The sequence below is a fragment of the Dromiciops gliroides genome, chromosome 5 (assembly GCF_019393635.1).
Source record: "Dromiciops gliroides isolate mDroGli1 chromosome 5, mDroGli1.pri, whole genome shotgun sequence".
Taxonomy (NCBI): Eukaryota; Metazoa; Chordata; class Mammalia; order Microbiotheria; family Microbiotheriidae; genus Dromiciops; species Dromiciops gliroides.
In genome coordinates, this window is record NC_057865.1 from 1,030,331 (window position 1) to 1,054,691 (window position 24,361).

At 49.4% G+C, this 24,361-nt stretch overlaps 1 protein-coding gene across 2 annotated transcripts in view; it reads right to left on the reverse strand.

Annotated features, from left to right (window-relative positions):
* Positions 1 to 24,361, reverse strand: part of SLC25A13 (solute carrier family 25 member 13) — an 88,867-nt gene that overhangs the window by 57,069 nt on the left and 7,437 nt on the right. The window contains exons 2-3 of one of the 2 annotated variants that reach the window (XM_043966917.1): positions 20,439 to 20,492; positions 8,433 to 8,575 (exon numbers count right to left, since the gene is read on the reverse strand). In XM_043966917.1, the coding sequence (XP_043822852.1) occupies positions 8,433 to 8,575; positions 20,439 to 20,492 (197 nt within the window). Of the gene's footprint in view, positions 1 to 8,432; positions 8,576 to 11,905; positions 12,020 to 20,438; positions 20,493 to 24,361 lie in introns of those variants that run through there. The other variant, XM_043966918.1, reaches the window with a different exon arrangement.

Genomic DNA, 24,361 nt, shown 5'->3' on the forward strand with positions numbered 1-24,361 from the left:
AACAACAACCATGTCTTCGTTTGCTCCTATTATGACCACACAATACAGTAACTGAGCAGTAATTTTTCACAGTCAATTACACGTGCGGGCGGAGGCTCTTTATGCTCCAAGATGCTGCAATAATGCGAGCCCGAGGGCCCGCGCCTGCATCCCTGCATCCCGGCTGGGGGAGGGGGAGGGGCGGAGAAGAGTTGCCCTGGCAACGCATTTTCTCCTGGCTTAGCCCAAAGCCTCGCTGAATTTCATTAGGGGTCATTAACAGCAAACCCCAGGGAGGACTTCCCCACACTCCTAACAGCCAGATCAGGCAAGCAGAGTCAGAGGCCATGGGAAGACAGACCCTAAAGAGAGGCCCAACTCCAGCTCCTCTGAGACCGGCAGGCAGAGGGAAGATGACCCGGAAGCTTTAAAGCCAAGTCAGCCACTCTTTTAGCACAATAAACTGGGGGCTTCTTCCACACCTCCACCCGTGGTCCTCAAGGAGCGAGAGTCTCTTAAAATAGCAGCAATAAATTCAAAACCCCAATGAGCCAAGCACTGATCATGCAGCTGCATGGTGCCAGGGCCTGTGCTAAGCTCTGGGGGGTTGGGGTGGGGGGTGGAGAGGAGGACACATTGAACAAAAGGAGAACAAACACGAAGGTGTTTGTCTCTGCAACTGTCAGCTAGAGGGGAGGAGGGAAAGTACTGCAGGCATGGGGCTCAGCCAAAGCAGAGACGGGGTCTCACGTGAAGAACAAAAAGGAGGCCCCAAGTGTCTGGTCAATGAGGCTAGAAAGAGCTTGGAAAAGCTGGAAAAGAAACTTGAAAAAAATACTTGATTCCAGAGCAGAAAGCCATGGGGGGGGGGGGGTGAGTAGGAGGGTCTACGGTCAGACAGGCTCTTCATTCATTTAGCAGAGGGTGGTGTGGAGTCCCAGGATGAGAGCCCAGTGGCAAGGAAGGAGAGCCAGAATTCAGTAAGCAGCTTGTGAGGGCAGAGATGGGGTGTGTGGGAGAGAGGCTCCTGAGACACTGAGGAGAGAGAAACCTCAAGAGGTGGCACCTGCTGGGATCCAGACCATCCTTGGACACTGCTGGAGGGACCAGGCCTTTCTGGGAGCCTGGCCTGACCACGAAAGTGGCCGGAGTGAGAAGACAGACGAATCGACGAATTCTGTCTGGAAATGCATTCAATTTGAGAGCTCTGTTTCATTCCGTTTTCCCGAAAATGTCCAATGGGTCATTGTTGACATAGAGTCAGCTAAAGGGAAAGACATGGGCTGGACACACACATGTGGGAGTCACTGTTCTGGAAATGATCGCTGAACATGGAGGGCTTCCAAGAGAGCTCAGAGGAGAAAAGGATGCGTGTGCAGGAGCAGCCACAGAGCGAGGCAAGCCAAGGGCACAGTGGAGCAGACAGAGAACCGACAACAACACTGTCCAGGGGGGAGAGGGTCGCGCCATGCTGTGTGGCAACAAGGCCCAAAGCCAGAGAGCAAAAGTGAGTGAAGGCGAGGTGGAGGTAGAGAGAGGGACAAAGACCGAGAATTCTTAGGTCTGCCCTCCTGAGTTCTAGGCCACGGCCCACCCCAGCACTGAGCCCAGAGCCTGGTAGATGACAGTGCCCAGAGCCTATCCCTGAAGTATTCTATTTACTTGTTTTTAATGCAAGTGTGTGATGGGGTTACAAAGAATGAAAAGCAGCCCCCCTCTCTAATCTGCTTAGGAGACACAACCCACACTGTACTGGGATAGCAATTAGAAAGTGAGAATTCCTCATCAGAATACTTTCTGAGTGCTCCAAGATACTCAGTTTGAAAAAATAACAGGAGTTATCACCTGTTCCATTTATTAGAGCATGACAACTGAAGAAATGCACTTGAGGTGAAGGGCTTGGTGTCAACTCTGATTTCTAGAAAAATTCCAGAACCAGACATGAGCACAGACCAGCTGTTCCTTAACAAATTGGACAACGCTGGTTGGTTCTCACACCTTCCCTGGCTTAGTTAAGAAGCCTACAAAATGGAATTATTTCCTTTTCCCCCCCTTTTTTATTTATTTAGAATTTTATCTTTCCCCCAATTACATGTAAGAACAATTTTTAACGTTCATTTTAAAAACTATGTGTTGCAAATTCTCTTCCTCCCTCCCTCCCCCCTTAAGAACACAAGCAATTCAATATAAGTTATACATGTGTAGTCATGCAAAACATTTCCACATTAATCAGGTTGTGAAATAAAACCGACAAAAAAACTTAAGGAAAAGGAGCTAAAAAAAAATTTGCTTCAATCTGTATTTAGACACCATCAGTTCTTTCTCTGGAGATGGACTGCATTTTTCACAAGTCCTTCAGAGTTGTCTTGGATCATTGTATTGCTGAAAACAGCTAGGTCATTCACCGCTGATCATCTTAAAATATTGCTGTTACTTTGTATACAGTACAATTTCACTTTGCATCAGCTCATGTAAGTCTTTCCAGGTTTCTCATCATTTCTTATAGCACAATAATAGTGTTCCATCATAATCTTATCCCACAATCTGTTCAGTCATACCCCAATTGATGGGCATTTCCTCAATTTCAAATTCAACTTTCTGTTTTCTATCTCTTTTTGGATATCAACTTAGTAGTGGTATTACTAGGTCAGAGAGTATGCATGGTTTTATAGCCCTTTGGCCATAGTTGAAAATGGCTCTACAGAATGTTTGAATCCGTTTACAACTTCATCAAGAGTGTATTAACGTCTCATTTCCCCCATATCCCCTACATTTGTCATTTTCCTTTGCTGTCCTATGATCCGATCCAATAGGTATGAGATAGTACTCCAGAATTGTTTTGACCTGCATCTCTCCAATCAATAGTGAGTTGGAGCATTTTTTTTTTTGTCATATGGCTATAGGTAGCTTTGATTATTTCATCTGAAAACTCTTCCTATCTTTTAATCATCTATCACTTAGGGAAGGGCTCTTATTTTAACAAATTTGACTCGGTTCTCTATATGTTTGAGAAATGAGGCCCGTCAGACAAACTTGCTTCAATTTTTTTCAATTACTATTGACTGTATTTCCCTCCATTTTATTCTCTCCCCATGACATTTACTCTATGGGGGGGGGGCAATGAGGATTAAGTGACTTGCCCAGGGTCCCACAGCTAGGGTCAAGTGTCTGAGGCTGGATTTGAACTAAGGTCCTCCTGAATCCAGGGCCAGTGCTCTATCTGCTGCGCCCCCTAGCTGCCTCCTGACCTTTGTATTTCACTGGCCCTTCATGCTAAGGAGGACCCTGACTTACTGGAGTCTCTTACCCACAGTGACATCAACAGAAAAATGTCTAGGATTCAGTCACTCCTTGCTGCCGAAAACAAAAACGTCCCATGCCACATTTATGGAACAGTCAGATGAGGAATGATGCTTTCTGGGTAATGTTTATGCTGGGGACTCCCTCTTGGCCTCCAGACCTGGGAAATCTATGTGGCTTAAGGCAAGAAGGAACAAGCAGCCGGCCTTCCAAACGCTCACACCGTCCCATGGTGGGACAGATGCCCTGTAGGACCAATAGCCACCCCTTCTCCCCATCCAAAGGAGGCACAGGAAGAGAGAGACCAGCGGATCCTCCAAGTGAAGAGCTAACCCTTGTCTAGACAAGAAGAACGGCTTCTGCCAGCAGGAACAATGTGCAGAGGATCTTAGGCTTAGGGTTTTCCCCTCCCCTCCCCAAATGGCTGCTGGGAAAAGGGTGAGGAATCCCAGAGAGACAATTTCAGTAGTGACGACTCCGGAGAGGCTCCACCTCAGACTCCCCAAGGCCAGCCCCGTTTTGATGCTTTGGCCCCATCATGAATGTCAGCTCGGGGGGCAGTGCGGTCTCTTCTTATGTGAGAGAGAGGCTGGTGGTCCAGAAAAGGAGATGAGAGGCAAGAGTCTCACTGGGAGGCTGGGGAGGGAGTCTGAGAGCTGTGAGCTCCTGGAGGAACCAAGTCAGAGGCTCGGGGGCTCCACGCTGAGATAAAAAGAGCCCAAGAGGCTCCTGTTCCCCTGTCTTGGTGAAGGCCTGGCGAGCCTGAGATGGATAGAAAATAGAACCTCAAACCCCTCTTGGGCTCTTTCTCTATAAAACATAAAGGCCCCTGCTCAGCTATTGGGGGCCCCTCTTCTACCTGCCTTGGGAACCCCAGGAATCTGCTGTTACCCCCCCACCAGCAGCCGCCATTTTCACTGACAGGCCCCCATTCCTGAAACTCTCCCTCCCAGGCCTACCTCAGGCCTGAGGCTCTGCAAGAGCCCGTCTATGGATCTCCCAAATCTAATGGTTTCCTCCTTCAACAATCCCCCGTCTATCCCCTCTATCCTGTACAGAGCTGTCTGCACTTAGACTGCTTCTGCCCTTCTCTCTCCCCAGCTCTTAGCCCAGGGCTTGGCACAAGCAGGTGCTTCATCATGCTTGTGGCACATCGCTGACAGACTGTGGTGGCAGAGGTTGAAAGGACTTCGGGACACCAACCCCATCCCGACCTACAGCGCTCTTCTCCTTACCCATCCTGAAGGAGAGCACCCCCCAAATTGGGTGGGGGGGCAGAGGGGTCTCCCTTCTCTTGCTGTGTCTTCAGTGAAGAGCTTCTGAGCAAAAACCAAGAGGGTCCACCACTGAGCCTGGTGACAGCCCAGCCGGAGAAGCTAAGAGGCCCCATCTACTAGCGATGACATCCCTGCGGCCTCTGCTGAGGAAGCCACCGCTGCCTACCACGCGCCGCTCCCCCCTCCAGATTTCAGACCTCCAGTACTGGTACAAAGAAAGGAGGTGAATCAGGCATCTTGAGAGCAAAGGAGCAAGAAACTGGTCACTGATTCACTGAGAACGACTAGCGAGGCCTTTGGTGTTGGCAGCTTAGCTGAAGAGTTTGATGGCCAGGCTGGAGGAAGTCTCGTGGAATCCCCCAATTTCTGAATCTTCGGTATTCATCTCAGACCAGGCCAGGACATATTTAGACCTTCACTCGTCAGCAGAATGAGGGTGCAGCATTGGTTATTGGCATTCAGCTGCACCCACATTAGCGTAATCATCTCGAAACGTCACCGTTTGGGAGCCTCATTAACACTCAGCATGGAGCCAACATCGAGATTTCATTCTTATGACCTCAATGTGAAAACAGATGTATATGAATCATTTGTCTTGGGAATTAGACAAAAAGACCTTTTTTCCTTATAAGGAAATGGTGGCGCATAAGAAACTGTAAATAACCAGTGCCTTCTTCCTTTGCCCCTTCTCCACCCCAGGCCTCACCCCTGGAAAAACCAAACACAGCTAAGCGGTTTTCCAGGGACTCAAGAGTGCTGCAAGGGACAAACTCAATGTTTTTCCACCCAAGCATATGTTGGACCTGGACGACACACAGGGCAGGAAGGACGAGAAATGTCTAGAGGACATGGAGGAGTGTGTTACAAGAGAAAGAGAGCCAAGGAAGAGGAAGAACACCCAGATGTCCAAGAGTACTGAGTGGTTCTTCCTGTGCTGGCAAGTAACTGGAGACAAGGGACACCCCTTGGGCGGGAAATGAGGGGCTAAGCTGCAGGACACGACTGTGATGGGACTGCGCTTCGGTCGCATCCAACTTTTGTGATCCCACCAGAGACACTAGATGGGTTTGCCATTCCCCTCTCTGGCTAAGTGTCTGAGGCCAAATTCGAATTCAGGTCTTCCTGACTCCAGGCTTGATGCTCTATCCACTGCACTTGTGACGGAATGCCACTGGGCTAAGAAATAATGAGCCAGGTAGCTTCAGAAAAGCCTGGGAAGACTTAGATGAACTGAGCAGAACCAGGAGAACACTGTGCAGAGTAATAACCACACTGTGCGAATGACTCAGTAGCTCATCAACATAATAACCCATCACAGTTCCAAAGGACTCATGACGCTTGCCCACCTCCAGACAGAGACGTGCAGGGGGAAAAGTGCAAGCTGAAGCGTTCTTGCTCTGTCTTCTCCTTCCCTTCCTCCTTTCTTCCCTCCCTCTATCCATCCCTTCCTAATGTGGGAATCTGTCTTGCACAATCTCTACATATTTGCAATGGGGCTGGTTTTCTTGCCTTCTCAATGATTGTGGGAGGGTGCAGAGACGGATGGAGGAGGACAGAGGAAGGAAGAAAATTTGGAACTAAACAGAAAATAAAATGGAATTTAAAAAACCCCAAGAGTGGATAAAGCACCGGCCCTGGATTCAGGAGGACCTGAGTTCAAATCTGGCCTCAGACACTTGACACTTACTAGCTGTGTGACCCTGGGCAAGTCACTTAACCCTTACTGCCCCGCCAAAAAAGCAAAAAAAAAAAACCGCCAAGAATACACAAGAAATCACGAAGGAAGAAGACTGAGAAAAAGCACTGGGACTTAGCAATAATTACTGTCACGGCTGAAAATATGTGAAAGAACTCAGCTTGATGCAGGGATGAAGATGGCTGTCTAGAGGCCTGCTCATGCCGGCCTGTGTAACTTCAGACGGACCAGATTTCTTTCCAAAGCTCTGTTGCTGTGGGAAAGTGTCCTCGACGTCACATTTTTGTCCCCCACACTTTGCATGACGATAACTGAAAATCCTGGGTTATCATGTTGAGGCTAAAAAGAAGCAATTTGCCTTTTTGAGCTGATTTTCCATCTCTGTCCCATCTGGGTCTGGATTCATGACTGGAAACGAAGGGACAAGAGGAGGATGAGGCAGAGAGGGCTGGTGTCTGGTCATGTTCAACACGCAGAAAAGGCACAGCCAAAAACTTAAGGAAAGAGGTGGGGATGCCAAGGGGCTGAGGTCCCGGAGGAGCCTGAGGAGGGGGCCAAAGACTAGGTAAAGGGCTTCTCGGGAGTAGCAGCCGGAGGAGGAGGAGGGAGGTGCTGAGGCCCTCTGAAGAGGCTGCTCCTGAGAGACTCTTGGGAAGGCGCTCACTCGCTCTGCTCGGGACCCCTCTCTTTCCTTCCTCCTCTGCCCCTTCTTTTCAGTGCCCTTGCTCGATTCTCCCTCTGCATTGGATGGAAGTTCCTAGAAGCCAGGGTGACCTTTCTCTCTGTCATCCGCCCCACCCCACAAAAGGCACTTAAACAAATACTGATCCAACTTGTGAATGGAGGAGACAGGGGAGGCCAGTGGCAGTGGGAAGGGGGATCAGAGGGAAAGTGAGAAGGCCCACTAGAGGGACTCTGCCCCCCCACCCCCAGCACAGCCTAGTGAACTGGCTTAGGGAGAAGGAAGGAGGCACGATCTCCAAAGAGATGGGCCCAGGGAGTCGACAGTCAGGGAAGGTGCCATGTTGAAATGGTGAAGCAGGACAAGCGGGCTCTGGGCTGCAGAGGTAGAGGCCTTGGGGCGCTCATGACAAAATCAAGGGCATGTCCCTTCCAAGTGGGGCAGGAAGTGAGCAGGGAGGCCTTAGGTCCTGCCTGCACGTGGGACAGACCTCCCTCTGTCTGCCTGGGCGGTCCTGGACAGACAGACAGCCCCACCGCCTGGTTTGTCCCTCCCTTCCCCATTGCACTGAGAACACCCTCGGGATCTGGATGGGAGACACAGGCCTTCTCTGTGATGCTTCACAGGCCTGTCCTCACCAGAGGTCAAACTGCCCATCGGGAACACGGGAAAGGAAGGACCTGGAAACCGTTGGTTCACAGGTCAGGGCCAAAGCCAAAGTCAGCAGCAAACCCAGAGCAGAAAGAAGACAAAGCAGTGCTGTGTCCCGAGGCTGGGGCTCTGGGCTGACTGAGGCCGTGCAACCCAGAGCAATGGGAGGGGAGGAAGGGGAGGGGAGGGAAAAGCCCACAGAAAGCTTGGCCTGAGAGCACTGGAGGCAGCTGATCTCCAGGGCCTTTGGATGCGCGGTCCAGCATCAGGCTTCCGGGACCATGGTGGACGCAGCGGACAAAGGCTCCTGTTTGAAGATGGAAGAAGAAAAGGTCCGGGAGCTCTCCGGCTTGGTGTCCATTAGGCTTGACCGAAGAGGATCCCCCTCCTTCCCAGAGCTCTTCCCAGGTTCTATAGGTGGGGCGGTCCTGGTGGGACCCCCACCCCCCTCGGCCTAGGAGCCTCGCGATGCACCAGCCCTAAGTGGGTGCTGCCTACGGTCCCCACAAGGATCAGGGCAGGGGGACAAGTCAGGAGGAGAAGTGCGGGCTCTCGGCAGCTTCTTGTGAGCAACAGCAACAACTGTGTCCAAAGAAGAAAGTGGCCGAGGGGGGCCAGGCCAGCCCATGGGAAGCATCCGCCCAGGCCCAGAGCACACTGGACGCTGGGCAGGCCTGCTGCCCACCTCGATGCTGACCCTGGCAGCTACAAGTCCTTTCATCTACGAGAACGCCTCCTAACCCTGACATGAGGCCCAAGGAAATCCTAGCAGACCTCCCTGAAGATAACCAACACTCCAGCCGAGGTGAAGAGCCACTTGTCCCAGCCCCTGTCTGGTCTGACATACCCGTCCTTCGTCTGGTCCACCACGCTTCCCAGGAGCTCCACAGTCTCGGGGTTGGGCTGACAGTCTCCAAAAATATTCAGGTACCGGTTGATAAAGTCATTCGGAGACATGAAAAATTCACCATTTTTCTCAACACTTGCATACTGTTAAAAAAAAAAAAGTGACTTTACATACTTGATGTCTAAAGGAGCAACCAGGTCTGTACAGGGGAAATGAGCAGTTTCTCTAGTGTCAGGGCCCAGAGGAGGCTGTAAGGGTCCCACGACCCATCACCCCCCATCTTTCCCACACAGCTGAGAAGTGCCTTGGACACCCGTGGAGCCTGAAGCTGGTCAGCGCCCAGCAGCAGAGAAAGGCGCAAGCCACAGGACTAGAGAAGATGGACAGAAGGGGGCTGCCCCCACACCTGATGAGGATGGGGCCAGAGGCCGAGAGCCCCAGGAGCCCCCATGGCCAAGCTCACAAGGCGGGAAAGCGCTGCTACAGCGCCCTCTGCTCAGCAGCCTCCACCGAGAGCAGAAGGGGCAGAAATCTGGCTGTGCCGAGCCTCTCGGGGAGGAGGGTGGCTGCCCATTCCCATCAGCTCCCTGGAGAGGAGTGGGAAGCCAGCTGCAGGAAACATGGGAGACCCTGTGCTCTCCCACACCCATTGCTCATGATTGAAGCCTCTAGGCAGCAGGATAAGAGTCATCCCTTTGGTGGCATTCATTGAGGCAAGCTAAATCTATACTTAAAAGCACTCTGTTTTAGGGACCTGGTGCCTACTTCTGTTCTCCTGGGCATGGCTCACAGGAGGGATCCACACCACCTAAGAGCCACCCAAGGTTGGCAGCATCACCACCAGCCTGAGTCACCGCCAGGACATGCTCACAAGCGTCGGAAATCCACCTGAGGTTTGCAGGGTCCCATTTAGAAAATGACCATGAAATCCCTACCCTTCCTATCTACTCCTTCAGGAGCTGCATGGAGTCACTCCAAGATGGAAGTGTTTGCACAAAATTCCCAGAGGACAAGAAGACGCATCACGCCTGGTTTGGGAAGAAGAGAGCAGGCTTTCTGGAAAATCCCAGGGGATGCCGCAGTGTTTAGGTCATCTCTGTCACTGCCTGGGCCCAAGGCAACCTGAGCCAGCCCTCTGAGAGCTGACCATTGGGCAACTAGCCCCATAGAAGGCTGGTGACAGGACAGGAGGGGCCCTGGGGCCAACCCTACTGAGTCCGAGGCCAGCTCTGTGTTCTGGTTGCACCGAGCTGCCCCACTCCAGAGGGACTGGGACAGTGAAGAGGCTGCTCCTCTTCTTCTCCCAGGTCTCTTCAGTTTCAGATCTACCCCCAAGGACCTCCGAGTCAGAAGGAGGTCAGCCCTGGCCCTCCCCGGCAGCTCAAGCATTCTGTACCCAGACCCTCGCGCCTTCTCCGGGGAGGTGGGCAGACTAAACCCCCACTTTCCCTCCTCCATTCGGCTGTTTGGGGGTGTGTGGGGGGGTATGATTAAAAACATTCATCCTCAAACAAATTCTATTCAAATTTTCTGGATAAGTGGACGAGTATATTACCAACTGCTACCGTTGGGAAACATTCCCGAAAGCCAATGACAAAGCAGCTGAGTCCCCTCCCTGCCACAGTGCCAGGCTCCACACCAACTCAATCTCTCCAGTGACTCTGGTTGGCCTGTGTGCAGCAGAGCAGCCGCTCCAGCTCTGCCTTCTCTCCTTCAGCTCTGCCTGGCCATCTTCACTGAAGACCCCTGATCCAAGCCCCTGGCTATCTCCTCTCTCTTATGCCCTGGCCCCCAACCTCTGTCACTGACATGCGCACCCCAACTTTCCCCCACTGTTAGTCCCTGTCCCTCCTGCCCAGCACTGCCTCCAAACAGCTCCCTCTCCTCTTAGCCAAGTTCCTAGAGAGAGTGGACACTTATTTGGTACTTACTATACGCCAGGCACTCGGCTCCCTGCCCCCAAGGAACTTTCATTCAAAGGAGAAAGAACGCACAGGAGCCAAGAGGTCAGAAGACACCTCCTGAGTCGTCCAGGCAGCCGTGGGCTGAGCCAGGCTTGACTGGGCTGACCTGGGCAATTCCTTTAATGGGGCTTCTGGGAGAAGTTGGAGAAGGATCACAGGAGAGCCTGTCACCCAGGGAGCCTCGGGTTGGGCCAGGCTGGCTAGCAATACTGTTCAGTGAAGAGCTGGGAACGACTCAGCTCTTCTCATCAATACAAGGATCCAAGACAATCCCAAAGGACTCAGGATGAAGAGAGAACCAATACTGATGGAGCACAGGCTGCAGCACGCTATTTCTCACTCTTTCTTTCATTTTTTTCTTTTATTCGTCTTCTCATACAAAATGACTAATATGGAAATGTTTATAGAATCATACATGTATAACCTATATCTGACTGCTTACCGCCTGGGGGGGCGGGCAGGGGAGGAGGGAGAGAAGGAGGGATAGAATTTGGAACTCCAAACTTTAAATGAAAAATGCAAGTCTCCAGTTGCTTTCAAAACTCAGTTCAAATGTTGCCTCCTAGGGGGCGGCTAGGTGGCACAGTGGATAGAGCACTGGCCCTGGATTCAGGAGGACCTGAGTTCAAATCTGGCCTCAGACACTTGACACTTACTAGCTGTGTGACCCTGGGCAAGTCACTTAACCCCCATTGCCCCTCCCAAAAAGCAAAAACAAACAAACAAAAAAAATGTTGCCTCCTCCAAGAAGCCCCTCCAGCCCCCCCCCCCCCAATTCCTTTTGATTCGTTCTATGATGCCTTGCCTGAGTAGCTGCCTCTCTCCCTGAGGAGACTGTAAAACCCTTGATAACAGAATCCATTTTGTTTGGGGAGAGAAGAAAGAAGAAAGGAAGAAGGAAGAGATGCAAAGACCCCCTAACTGAACCAGACTGTGGACAGTCACTGTGTGTGTATGAGCCAATGCGTCACTTCTCAACTCACAAACCTGGACAAGTCCAAGCCCAGAGCGAATCACAGCATCAAAGACTTGGCTTCTCTTTACGAACTCACTGCTGATCATCACGCCTCCTAAAGCTGACCCAACAGTCCATGGGGCAGCCACCTGTTCTCTCTTCTACCTCTGACCTTCCTAAGCTTTCCCAACCTAACCCTCATGAACACTCCCAGTATGTGACAGTTATTCCTAGCTACCAACTTTCTCCAACTGAGCCATTGCCTAGAATGCTCTTCCTCTTCACCACCTGGACTCCAGTCATACCCCCAGTCTAGAGAAGGCCCTTGCCTGCTCCCCCAAGGCGAGGGTCTTTCCCTTTTGCCTTCCCCACTTGATCCATGAGTTTCTGGAGGGTAAGGACTGCTTTGACCTGTCTCTTTATCTCCAGTGCTTAACAGTTGGTCTGACACACAACTAGTATTTAATAAATGCACGTTGACTAGAATTCCTCTTTACTTTAGCCCCCAAACCCACCCTCTTTCCAGCTGCCCAGACCCGTCACCCTGGGGTCACCTCTTTCACCAAGTCCTGCTGATTCTGTCGCCACATCTCTCCCACTCCGAGGCCGCCCTGGTCCGGGCACTGGAGCAGCCCCCCGTTCCTCACTCTCTGCCTCTCCAATCTGCTCCGAAAGAGAAGGGGAGGCTGTGTTGCTCCTCTGCTGCTCAGTAAACTTCAATGACTACCTTTTACCCCTAGGCAGAGTACTCAGCTCCTCTGCTTGGCATTAGGCCGCTCAAGCCCTGATCCAGCCCCTCACCGACAGACATTCTGTGTCCCATCTCCTCACACCTCCCAGAACGCCTGGTGTCCTTCAAAGCACAGTTCAACCTCCCTCACTCACCCACCCTCCTGGTTGGCAGAGTCTCCCCAAAGAAGCGTCTTGTACGGATGGATTCTAAGTTCATCCCTCAAGCACAGGTCCCCTCGAGACCTGTGGGACCCTTACAGCCTCCTCGAGACGACTGACCTAATCAGCTTCTTTGCCAGTCATTTCTCCTTCTTCTCAAAGGACCCCAAGCAAGGGGAGGCTGTGGAGGGCCCAAGGGTAGTGACTGAGGAGGGTTGTCGCCATACTTTCTGCTGCTCTTTTCCACTCTTCTTCTGCTTGTAGTTCTTTCTGTTGCGACTGTAAATGCCCTCGGGACAACTCTGCTTAGTAGGATATTTCCCCAAGCTTTCTTTAGCTGGGTTCTACCCTCTGCTGCTTCTGTCTCCCTGGCATGAAACTCCTCCAAATTGTCCATTGTGCTTCTTGGTAGGATTTGACAAATGGGTTGATTTTCTTTCCTTTTTTTTTTTTTAAAGTTAATTAATTAATTAAGTTTTCAGCATTTGTTTAGATAAGATTTCCAACTTCAAATGCTTCTCCCTCCCGCCTCCCCTAGACAGCAGGTAATCTGATATAGGTTTTACACACACACACATATATAAAAAATAACATTAAACATATTTCTGCATTAGTCATGTTATACAAGAAGAATCAGAGCAAAAAGGAAAAACTTCAAAAAAGAAAAACAACAGCACCCAAAACAAAAGAAATAGCATGGTCCAATCAGCGTCCATATTCCACAGTTCCTTTTTTTTTTCTGGATTTGGAGAGCCTTTTCCACCATGAGTCCTTTGGAACTTTCTTGTAAGGGTGGATTTTCTAAACCACTGTAGCCTTTGGCAGCCAAGTCAAATGTTTACTGATTGAGGCGCTATCTATCTGGGCTCTTAATTGACATTGGTTTAACTTCTGTAGTCAGTCTTGGGGTCATTCATCTCTATGGCCTATTTCCCAATTCCAATTTTCAGTGGCTTGCTTGAATAACGGGTTAATTCCTTAATTGTTTTCTTTTTGCTCCATTATTCTTTATTTTTTATTAGAAGCTTTCATCGTAGCTCATCTGATAGTTCAGACTAACTGCATCAAGGAGAGCTCCCAGATCACTTCATTCTTTGGTCTCTGGTCTGTTCCATGGCTTCTTCCCAAATCTTCCCATCTTGCTCTTTCCTAACCTATTTCAGTCGCCAAACATCAGAGGATGCTGGATCACTGTAGCTGGACGGTCTTATCAAATGCCCTTTATGACTTCACCCTCAGTCTGGTTATGGTCCTTCATGCCTGAAGAGGACCAAAATGACATCACTACATCGGGGTCAAGGTGCAGTGTGTCTGGGTGGCTAGCCAAGACAAGCTGAGAAGGCAATGCAACAGTCAGGCATAAATCGCCCACATAAACATTTGCAATGGAGATATCTCTAAGCTTGCCCATCTCACATCTCTTCTGAGCGACTGTGAGTCTGCTTTGCTCACAACACAGAGCAGAAGGCCTTCTTTGACGTGGGCACGCCATGCCGGGTGGTCCTATGCCAGTGTCTCCATGTCACACAATCAATTCCAAAGTTCTTCAGAGAGACCTTGAATCACTTCCTCTGACTTTCATGTGAGCATTTCCTTGTGTGAGTTCCCCATAAAATAGTCTTTTACGCAAGTGGACATTTGGCATTCAAACACTATGGCCAGAGTTATGCTCTCTGAAGCAGAGTCTGAATGCTTGGCAATTCAATTCCGTGCCTGGCACCTGATCTTGCCAGGTGATCTTCAGAATCCTCCTAAGACAATTCAAATGGAAGTGATTCAGTTTCCTGGCAGGGAGCTGGTACATGGTGCAGGTTTCACAGGCATATAACCATGAGGTCAGCACAAGGACTCTGTAGGCCTTCAGTTTGGGAGGTGGCCTAATGTCTCTTCTCTCCCCCACTTCCCTCTGGAGCCTTCCAAACACTGGCCTAGCTTTGGCAATGTGTGTACCAACCTCACTACCGATGGGACAGAACATCCCTGGAAAAGTAAAGTGGATGCCAGGGTAAGTGAACTTATCCACAGCATTCAAAATTTCTCCATTTGTTATCACCGATGGTTCCACGTGTGGATGGTGTAGTGCTGGCTGCTGGAGCGTTTCTGTTTTCTTGGTGTTCATTGTCAGACCAAAATGAGCACAAGCAGCAGAAAATCAGTCCACACTTTGTTGTGTCTCAGCCTCAGACGCTGCATTGAGTGCCCGAATATCAGCAGACAAGCCATGCAACAACTCTCCCTCCACTTTAGTCTTGGCTCCCTAGGGGACAGTGAGGAGGCACAGCGAGCAACAAGTCTGAAGTCAGGAAGACCCCTCTTCTGAGTTCAGTTGGCCTCAGTGTCCTCATCTATAAAATGGTCTGGAGAAGGAAACGGCAAAGCACTCCAGGATCCCTGCCAAGAAAACCCCAAATGGGTCTCAAAGAGTCAGACACAGCTGAAAAGTGACTGACCGACAAACAAAACTCCCAATTTTCACAGTGGCTTTTTTGCAGCTAACCATTAGTTTGGCACTACAGGACACCCAAATGTCTCATGAAACAGTTTTTGTGATACCTTTGGGGCACACGAAAAGACCTCCCCCACGGACACTTACCTTTGTTCTCCAAGGAGAGCCTGGGGCCCATCCCTTCTTCTCCTCTTTCCATTTCTATTCAGAAGGTTAGAGGGACAGGATTCGACCCCTCCATGAAGTCACTGGACAGAGACCTCCCCTGTCCGGTCCCATGAGTCCAATGAAGGTTTGTTGATGGTCTAAACAGTTTGATTTGCCCCGCCCCCCCCCCTCCACACTCTCCCTCTGCCACCATATTTGCTCCCTCATCTGTTTCCTGGAGTCATGATGGGGCATTACATGGGCGAGAGTGGTTAAGGCTTTCAAAGTTATTGTTGTCATTGGACAGATTGTTGTCCTGGTTCTTCCTTCACGTTTCATCAGTTCACATAAATCTTCTCCGTTTCATTTCTTAAGGCGTGCTAATATTCCGTCGCTCATTTATCAAAATTTGTTCAGCCTTTCTCCAATGGACTGGTGTCTGCTTTGTTTTGCTTCTTTGCTAAGACAAAAGCTAGGCTGCCAAGAATATCTTCGTACATAGAGGTCCTTTCTTGGCCTGCTTTGGGTTCATGCTCAGATATGGTATCACTGGATCCAAGAATATGCAATCCCCAAACTGCTTTCCAGAAAAGCTCCGCCAATAGTGTTTGTCCTCCACCCTCCCCTTCTTGTCATCACTGGAGTATCAGGCCTGGATTCTTTTTTTTTTTTTTTTTTGGGCAGGGCAATTGGGGTTAAGTGACTTGCCCAGGGTCACACAGCTAGTAAGTGTTAAGTGTCTGAGGCTGGATTTAAACTCAGGTCCTCCTGAATCCAGAGTCAGTGCTCTATCCACTGCGCCATCTAGCTGCCCCCAGAAGTCTAGCTAGCTGGACTGATAGAGTCTTATGGTTTAGAATGTTTCTCCTTTTGATATGATCCAGTGAAATTAAATGTGCTTAATTTGGCCTAACAATTCTTTCAGAAGCATAGTTTGGATTCTATGAGGTTGGTCCACCACTGAATTTCTGATTCAAATTATCAGCTCGTGAAATTCTTGTCTGTGTTCTCCCAGAAACTCTGCTTCTGTGATCTGCCCCATACACAAAACCTTTTGTTTAGGCACTGTCAAGGTACCAGGGCAGAGTCTGTGCTGGCTGCAATCATTAAATGTCCCTACATGGCCAACTCACCCTGGCCATGTCCTGAAGGAAGGATTTCATACCAGGAAGTAAGTGAAAGCCAGCTGACACCCCCCCCCCGGGGGGGGGGGGTCTCCTACCATTTTTACTTGAGCACATGATTTTTTGTTTTCTTTTGTTTCACTTTCAGGTAGCCCTGGACAATTCATTGGATACCATCCAGAGGGAAGTCTGGGTCCAGCCTCTCTCTAACCAGGGACACACATGTGCACACATTATACCTGTATGCCCTAAGGCCATTCTAGACTGTTCTGGGATGCAGAGCCAGCACAGCTGTGCTCACAACCCAGATCATCTGGAGGCCTCCGGGCATAGAAGGAGGCCTCTTCACGGGGCAGTGGGAAGCAGACCAATGAACCAAGTCATTGTGGGCACTGGAGCCATGCAGGGACCATGTGCTGTGCTTTTTTTGGGGGGGGGCAAGACAATGAGGGTCACACAGCTAGTAAGTGTCAAGTGTCTGAGGCTGGATTTGAACTCAGGTCCTCCTGAATCCAGGGCCACTGCACCACCTAGCTGCCCCATGACCATGTACTTTTAACATCAAGGAGGGACACAAGACACTTTGTTTAAAGAGATACTTCAAGGCCACCTTCAACTATGAGTCAAATGCTTCTTCTGTATTTATTTCCTGTGATCAGCAAACAGCTAAAGCAGCACCTGACAACTTTCAGACAATTCTGTGACTGTGCAGACAGCTGCTAAAGAGAACTGTCTAGCATGAAAGAGAGGAACCTTAAGTACAAAAATATGTAGAGCAGAACTTCTATTATCGAATTGACCTGGAAACCAAATGGGTGCCCATCAATTGGAAACTGACTGAAAAAATATGGTTTATGAGAAATCATGAAAATGACATATTCAGAGAAGCGTGGAGAAACCACGAGCATCATTTAAACACCACATGATAAAGAAAAACAATCCTGCAAGACTTCAGAACTCGGGGTGGTGACTTCAGAAGACTCGAGGATGAAGCCTGTTTGCTACTTAGCAGAGGTGGTGGACTACAGGTACAGAATAAGATACACCTTTTCCCAGACATGACAGATAGGTTGCTCCTTTCTGCCTGACATATGTATTCAGTTAAAAAAAGGCATTTATGGCAGGAGCAGGGTTGGGGGAGGGGAATCATGGAAGAACAGGTGCCAAGGGAAAAAAAAGCATCAAGGAGATACTTAAAAACATTGAGAAGAGAACAAAAGCAAATTCCACAAGGGTTAAAGGTAATTTGCTTAAGAAAACACAATCCTGGGGGCAGCTAGGTGGCGTAGTGGAAAAAGCACTGGCCTTGGATTCAGGAGGGCCTGAGTTCAAATCCAGCCTCAGACACTTGACACTTAACTAGCTGTGTGACTCTGGGCAAGTCACTTAACCCTCATTGCCCTGCAAAAACAAAAACAAAAAAGAAGAAAACACAATCCCTGTGCCCTCAGAACGCAGCCCTCTCTTCTAGTCTTTGTCAGCTACGGCTACGGCTCAGACGTGTTACACTTGAGATCCCAAAAGGAAATTTACAAACGACTGGGGGCCCTCAAGTTGTCATTCATGCCCTTCCCCTGGTCCTCTCCTGCACTGTCTCTTCCTGGCAGCCGCTCCTTTTCCAGCACCAAGGACACCAGAACCCTCCCTGCTTCCCTTCCCAAAGGAAGGCACAGACCACCTCGACAACCATCATGTCTGCCAAGTGCCCAGATGAGAGGCTGGCAGGGTTTGGACCCCCTGTTTATGAGTCCTGCCTCAAGCAAAAAATGAGAGAAACAAGAAGGTGGGTCTGCTGCTCTTCTCCCTGTTCTGGCATCAGATTCTGAGGGGGGGGAGGCTTTTCCTCCAGAGTCATGCCCCTCTCTCTGGAGTTACTCTCAGTTTCCTACTCTTGGCTCCCTGTCTCTTTGCTGCTTCTTAAAACTCTAAGCTGGCACCGATGCATTGTTGGTGGAGTTGTAAACTGATCCAACCAATCTCAAGAGCAATTTGGAACTATGCCCAAAAGATTATAAAATTGTGCATATCCTTGGATCCAGCAATACCACAGACCTATCTGTATCCCAAAGAGATCATAAAAAAGGGAAAGGACCCACATGCACGAAAATATTTATAGTTGCTCTTTGTGGTGGCAAAGAATTGGAAACTGAGGGAATGCCCATCAATTGGAGAATGACTGAACAAGTTGTGGTATATGAATGTAATGGAATACTATTGTGCTGTAAGAAATGATGAGCAGAGGGGCAGCTAGATGGAGCAGTGGATAAAGCACTGGCCCTAGATTCAGGAGGACCTGAGTTCATATCTGACCTCAAACACTTGACACTAGCTGTGTGACCCTGGGCAAGTCACTTAACCCTCACTGCCCCACCAAAAAAAAAAAAAAAAAGAAAGAAAAAAGAAAAAGAAAAAACACAAGAAAAGAAAAGAAAAGAAATGATGAGCAGGATGGTTTCAGAAAAACCCAGAAAGACTTACATGAACTGATGCTAAGTGAACTGAGCAGAACCAGGAGAACATTGTACACAGTCACAGCAACATTGTATGATGATCAGTTGTAATAGACTTGGTTCTTCTCAGCAGTGCAATGAGCCAAGATAATTCCAAAGGATTCATGATAGAAAAGGCTATCTACCTCCAGAGAAAGAAGTGATGGACTCTAAATGCAGATCAAAGCATGCAATTTTCTTTTTTCTTTCTTTTTTTTTTTTTTGGGGGGGGGCAATGAGGGTTAAGTGACTTGCCCAAGGTCACACAGCTAGTAAGTATCGAGTGTCTGAGGCTGGACTTGAACTTACCAGACCCTCCTGACTCCAGGGCCGGTGCCCTATCCACTGTGCCACCCAACTGCCCCAAAGCATGCTATTTTCACTTTATCTTTTTTGTGGTTCTTTTCTTTTGGCCTGCTTCTTCTTTGACAACGTGACTAATATGGAAATATGTTTTACATGATTGTACAAAAAAAACCTTTATCAAATTACTTAATGTCTTAGGGAGGGGATGGTGAGGGAGATAATTTGGAACTCAATTTTTAAAAAAATGAATGTTAAAAATTATCTTTAAATGTAAGGAGAGAAAGAAAATTAAATGGCACAAACCTAAAAAATATAAAATAAAATGCCTGAACTTAAAAATAAAATCTAATCTGACTGAGGAATTCCAAGTGGAGGGGACCTTCCTAGAACCCTAATTCTAGAGCTGGAAGGAATCTTGGAGACCATACGTACAGTCCAACCCCTCTCTCATCTGTACTTTGTTGTGTCATCTAGCTAATGGTATTATGGGTTACACAGTCCAGCTTAGTCCTTCTGTGTGGTGGATACTCAATGAACTGGACAAGTCACTTAAAAAAAAAGGATGGGGTCCGGGGGCCAGAAGTGAAGTGACTTGTCCAAGGTCACCAGGTCCCAAAGGGCAGAATTGGAATGCACGTCCACTGACTGCCAACCCTGCCCTCCTCCCATCCCTTCCTCCTTTCCTTCTTGCCCAAATCCATTTTTCTCCTTGGCAGTACTGCTTTCTTCTTGAACAAACATCCCCCAAAGAGACAGAGGCCCAGAGGTCCCGCCTCTCCTTTGCTCTCCCTCTGTCCATTTTCCTGCTTGGGGTGGGGCATGTTTGAAGCCCCAGAAATCTTCCTTCCTTGGTCAGAATCACTTTTCCACCCTCTGAAAGAGGAAGTCACCAAGGCCAGAAGGAGCCCACCTCAGGACAGCTCCAAGCCTCCCTCCCAAGCAGCTGGAGGGGTGTGCCCCCAGAACCTGTCAGCAGGGGCAGCAGAATAAGACCTCGCCCAATCCTCTCCCAGTCTTTCTTCCTGCCACCCCCCACCCCCCCAGGGGAATAGCTTCATACTCCTTAAAGCTGCAGGCCACCATTAAGGCCCCCCGAGGGTTTCTGTGGGATAAGGCATAGCCCATTCATTAGCTGCATTCCAAGCTTCAGGGGCCACATTAGCGGTCAGCTTTCCCCAAGGGCACAGTCTTTGGGACCTGAGCAAGCTCTCAGCAAGAGTCCTGTGACCCCTCACCCTCACCACGGGAGTCCTGTACAGGGAGGTCACAAATGCCACAGTCCTCCTTACAAAGCTCCCCAGTGGGGAGAGAGCCAGAAAAAAGGAGCCCCCAGCCCTCCCCAGCCCACGATCCTGGCAAGGAGAAGGGCAGGGACAATGAAGCACGCACAAAGGCCTCTACACTTTCCAAGTGGAGGGAGAGGGGATCGTGGCCTAGCAGGACAAAGGGCTTCCAGGCCTGGGAGTCTCGTCCTGATTCTTCTTGCCCGATTCATTATTTGAGACCATGACAAAATGATCCCCTTCCTTATTCCTAACACATACCAGGGTTGTGGGCCAGGGTGATTTCTGATCTTTCATGGGGATGTGTCTAAATATACCCGTGAGAAAAGCAATGGCTGAGAAAAAACCTAACTTCCCGAACACTTTAAAAAAAGGAGCCAACGAATTTCGTTCATACTCACCTTTAAAAATATTGTTCTCAGCTCGTTTGGATCCGCCCTCTTAGTTAAAGTCACCTATAAACACAAAGATATTTACAATGTTAAAAGAAATTTGAAGAACCAGGAAGGCAGACAGAAGAAAAATACAAGTTAGAAATGAAGGGCTCTCATCCTCACAGGGTATAACCTAATCCCTCGATGTAACACAGCTATTTCAAGACTAAGAAGATAATGAGGCTCCCAACAAAGTCATAGTATGTGAAAAATAATTCTCTAAACCAGGCACTCTGAAACTTTTTGGTCTTAGGAGCCCCTTGGACTCTTAAGAATTTCTGAGGACTTCCAAAGAGCTTTTGTTGGTGTGGTTAGATCTAGTGCTATTCTTCAGGTTGGTATGCAAAGTTTGGACCAGGTCCACCCTGAAAGAGTCTTTGAGGAGCCCTGGGGTGCCCCACTCTACTTTGTGTGTGTGTGTGTGTGTGTGTGTGTTTAAGCAACAAACATTTATTTTTATTTTTTCCAGTTACATGTAAGGGTAGTTTTCATAAGATTTAGAGTTCCAAATTTTTCTCCCTCCCTCCCTTTCTCCGCCCCCCCCAAGATCACAACCAGGTTATATATGTACAATCCACAAGTGTTCTTTTTATCAGTTCTTTCTATAGGGGTGCATAGTAAGCTTCCTCATTAGTTCCTTGGGATTGTCTTGGATCATTGCACTGCTGAGAGGAGTTAAGTCATTCACAGTTGCTCATTGAACAATGCTGCTGTCACTACGCACAATGTCCTCCCAGCTCTGCTCACTTCACTATACATCGATGTTCATTAGTCTTGCCAGGTTTTTCAGGAACCATCCTGTTTGTCATTTCCTGTAGCACAAGACCATTCCACTACAATCATATAGCACAGCTTCTTCTGTCATTCCTCAACTGATGGACATTCCCTTGATTCTCAATTCTTAGCATCTACCAAGAGTTGCTATAAATATTTTTTGTATGATTTTTCCCCCTTTTCTCTTTTACATGATTACTATTGTTAACTGTTTCCCTTCCATCCTATTCCCTTCCCCATGATATTTATTCTATTATCCATCTTTCATCCTATCTCTCTTCAAAAGGGATTTGCTTCTGTCTGTCCCCTCCCCCCCTCTGCCCTTCCTTCTTTTGTCCCTCTCTCTTTATCCCCTTCCTCTCTTATTTTCCTGCAGTGTTAGAGAGATTACTCCACCCAATTGAGTGTGTACATTATTCCCTCCTTGAGCCAATTCTAATGAGATTGAAGTCTTTGAGCCAATTCTGATGAGTGTTAGGCTCATTTACTGCCCAGATTAAACAGATTACTCCACCCAATTGGGTGTGTGCCCCATTCCACTTTGGGAGCAGGTCTGACAAGTAGCAGGGCATCTAAGTGGGAAGCAGGAGGTCTAAGGCCGATGAAGGGCTGTCTCCTTGCTGAGGTCTTCCAGAAAACGGCTGTTGTGCCCCCCCCCCCTCTTTGCTGGTCTGGCTTCTCCAGCACTATGGCCTTCTCAACTAGCAGGGAGGGGCGGGAGCTCGTGATTCCTGAGCCAGCACAGTCTCCTAGCACAGGCCACATGACCAGAGTCCCCAACTTCACACTGACCAGAAAACAAGAGCCATGAGAGGTGAGGGCTGGCTGTCACTGGATCGGCCCAAGAACCCTATGGTCAGGGCAGGAACCCTGAGGCTCCAGTGTGAAGCCAAGAGTCTGAGGTCACACTGAAAGTCAGGGGTCCTGAAAGGGCTGTTGGGGGTTTGTGCCCTGGGGCTACTGAGGGAAGGCCACCACACAGCAGAGAGACAAAGCAGATCCCAGAGACCCCGGAGAAGAATGTGGCAAGGCTATGAAGGATCAAACAAGAGGAAAGCCTCCCCTTTTACAAAGCATCTGCCTTAGCTTGTCCCATGGGAGGTGGGGATTGCTCCATGTTATAGGTGAGGAATCAGAACAGAGACACCAAAGGGCCCAGCCCCCATGCCTCAGTGGGCCTCTTGGCCCCACGCACTCTCCAGGTACAAGGCGCAAGGTTATAAAGTCATACATAAACCCAACACTTGGGTCCAAGCACCAGAGAGGACAGACTTGGGATAGTGGGCAGATAAGCTCATCTGACCTTTTGGAGATGGGGGTGGGGGGAAGAGGCGTTCCAGTGTGGCAACTCCTTGCTTCTTGTCTTGGAAAGCTGCATGGGCCCTTGTCCAGTCATAGCCTGGCTGGCTGAGGCAGGCTCTGAGCTGGGCCTTCTAGCCACTGCCACCCATAGAGCTCAATTCGGTTCAGTAACTCTTCCGAGTGGCCTTCAAGGGCTTGGGGGTTTGGGGGGTGGGTGATACCAAGCCACTCTTTTTTTTTGATAAGGCAATTAGGGTTATGTGACTTGCCCAGGGTCACACAGCTAGTAAGTGTCAAGTGTCTGAGGCTGGAACTCAGGTCCTCCTGAATCCAGGGCTGGTGCTCTATCCACTGCACCACCAGCTGCCCCATACCAAGCCACTCTCTAAGGAAATGCACCATGCACCGATTTCCCCCCCCCCCCCCCCCCCCCCCCGCCGGAGTCTACACAAAGTCAGCAAAATCAAAGCAAGTACACAGTTGATAAAGGAAGGCACGGTGGCCTTTAGTAACAGAACACTGCTTTACAGGCTACTTCCAAGACGGACCCTGGGGTCTGTCTGGAGACACACTGCCAGCACCCATACTCCATCTTACCTCTCCCTGGAATCCCTACCAACCCAGCCACCAACTGGGGCTGACTAGGGCTTCACTTGGGCCACTGGCTTGTCTTTGACCTCCTGCCAAGATTTAGTGGCCCATGGCCCCTCTAGCCACTTTAATGAATCATTCACTACCCAAATTCAACTGTTCATACATAGAACCACCCTAAGATGCATCTGAAAAAGCATAGGAGAGGCAGCTAGGTAGCACAGTGGATAGAGCACCGGCCCTGGAGTCAGGAGGACCTGAATTCAAATCCAGCCTCAGACACTTGACACTAGCTGTGTGACCCTGGACAAGTCACTTAACCCCAATTGCCTCACAAAAAAAAAGAAAAAAAGAAAAAGCATAGGAGGTGGGATCCCTTTACTCTGAAGCTTACACAGAGCCTTGGCTTCACACACTCGAAGTGCCCAGAGCTCCCTGCAGCCTCTGGAACTCTGGGTCTTCCCAGAAGTTCATTCAAACAGGGCCGGCCTTCATTCCTCCCCAGGCTGCATTCCTGACTCATGGCCCAGCCCCCAGTCCCTTCCTTCACCTCTTCAACCTCTCCCTCTGCCCCATCAGCTTCCAGGGGCTGTCACTCTAAGTCTATCTGTATCCCCAGTGCTTAGCACACTGCAGGGGGCAACTAAATGCAGGGTGACTGGACAAATACCCCAGAATAAGAAGCTATCAGAAAGCCAGAGAAAAGACAATGCATGTTTCCAGCCCAGTCAACAACCAGCATTCATTAAGCACCACCTTTGGCCAAGCACTGTGCTGAGCACTAGGGACACAAAGAAAGGCCCAACCAAGGACAACCCAGGAAGGCTCCTGTCAGCCCCCCCTCCACCCCCCAGGGAGGCTCTGAGAATTGCAGGCGCTGGCCTGAGTCGTCCTGCACTCAGTGCTTAGGGAAACAGGGAGCGGAATCCCTGCCAGTCCTTCCGGGCTTTGACCCAAGAACCCAGCTAAGGAAGCAAGGCTAGACAAATGAGGCAACAACAGCCGCCACCCCGGAAGCAACACTGTAAATCCTGGGGCAGTCCGGACACAAATCCAGGAGACCAAGACACCCACAAAACCAACAAAACCCTACCGGAATTCTGGGGAAAAGGGAAGACCTAACAGTGCTGCTACCAAGGAAATGAGAGCTGTGAAGCAGAGGTTCTTAATGGGAGGCTCATAACTTTTTTTATTACTCTTCTGATAACTTCCTTTCAAAACAA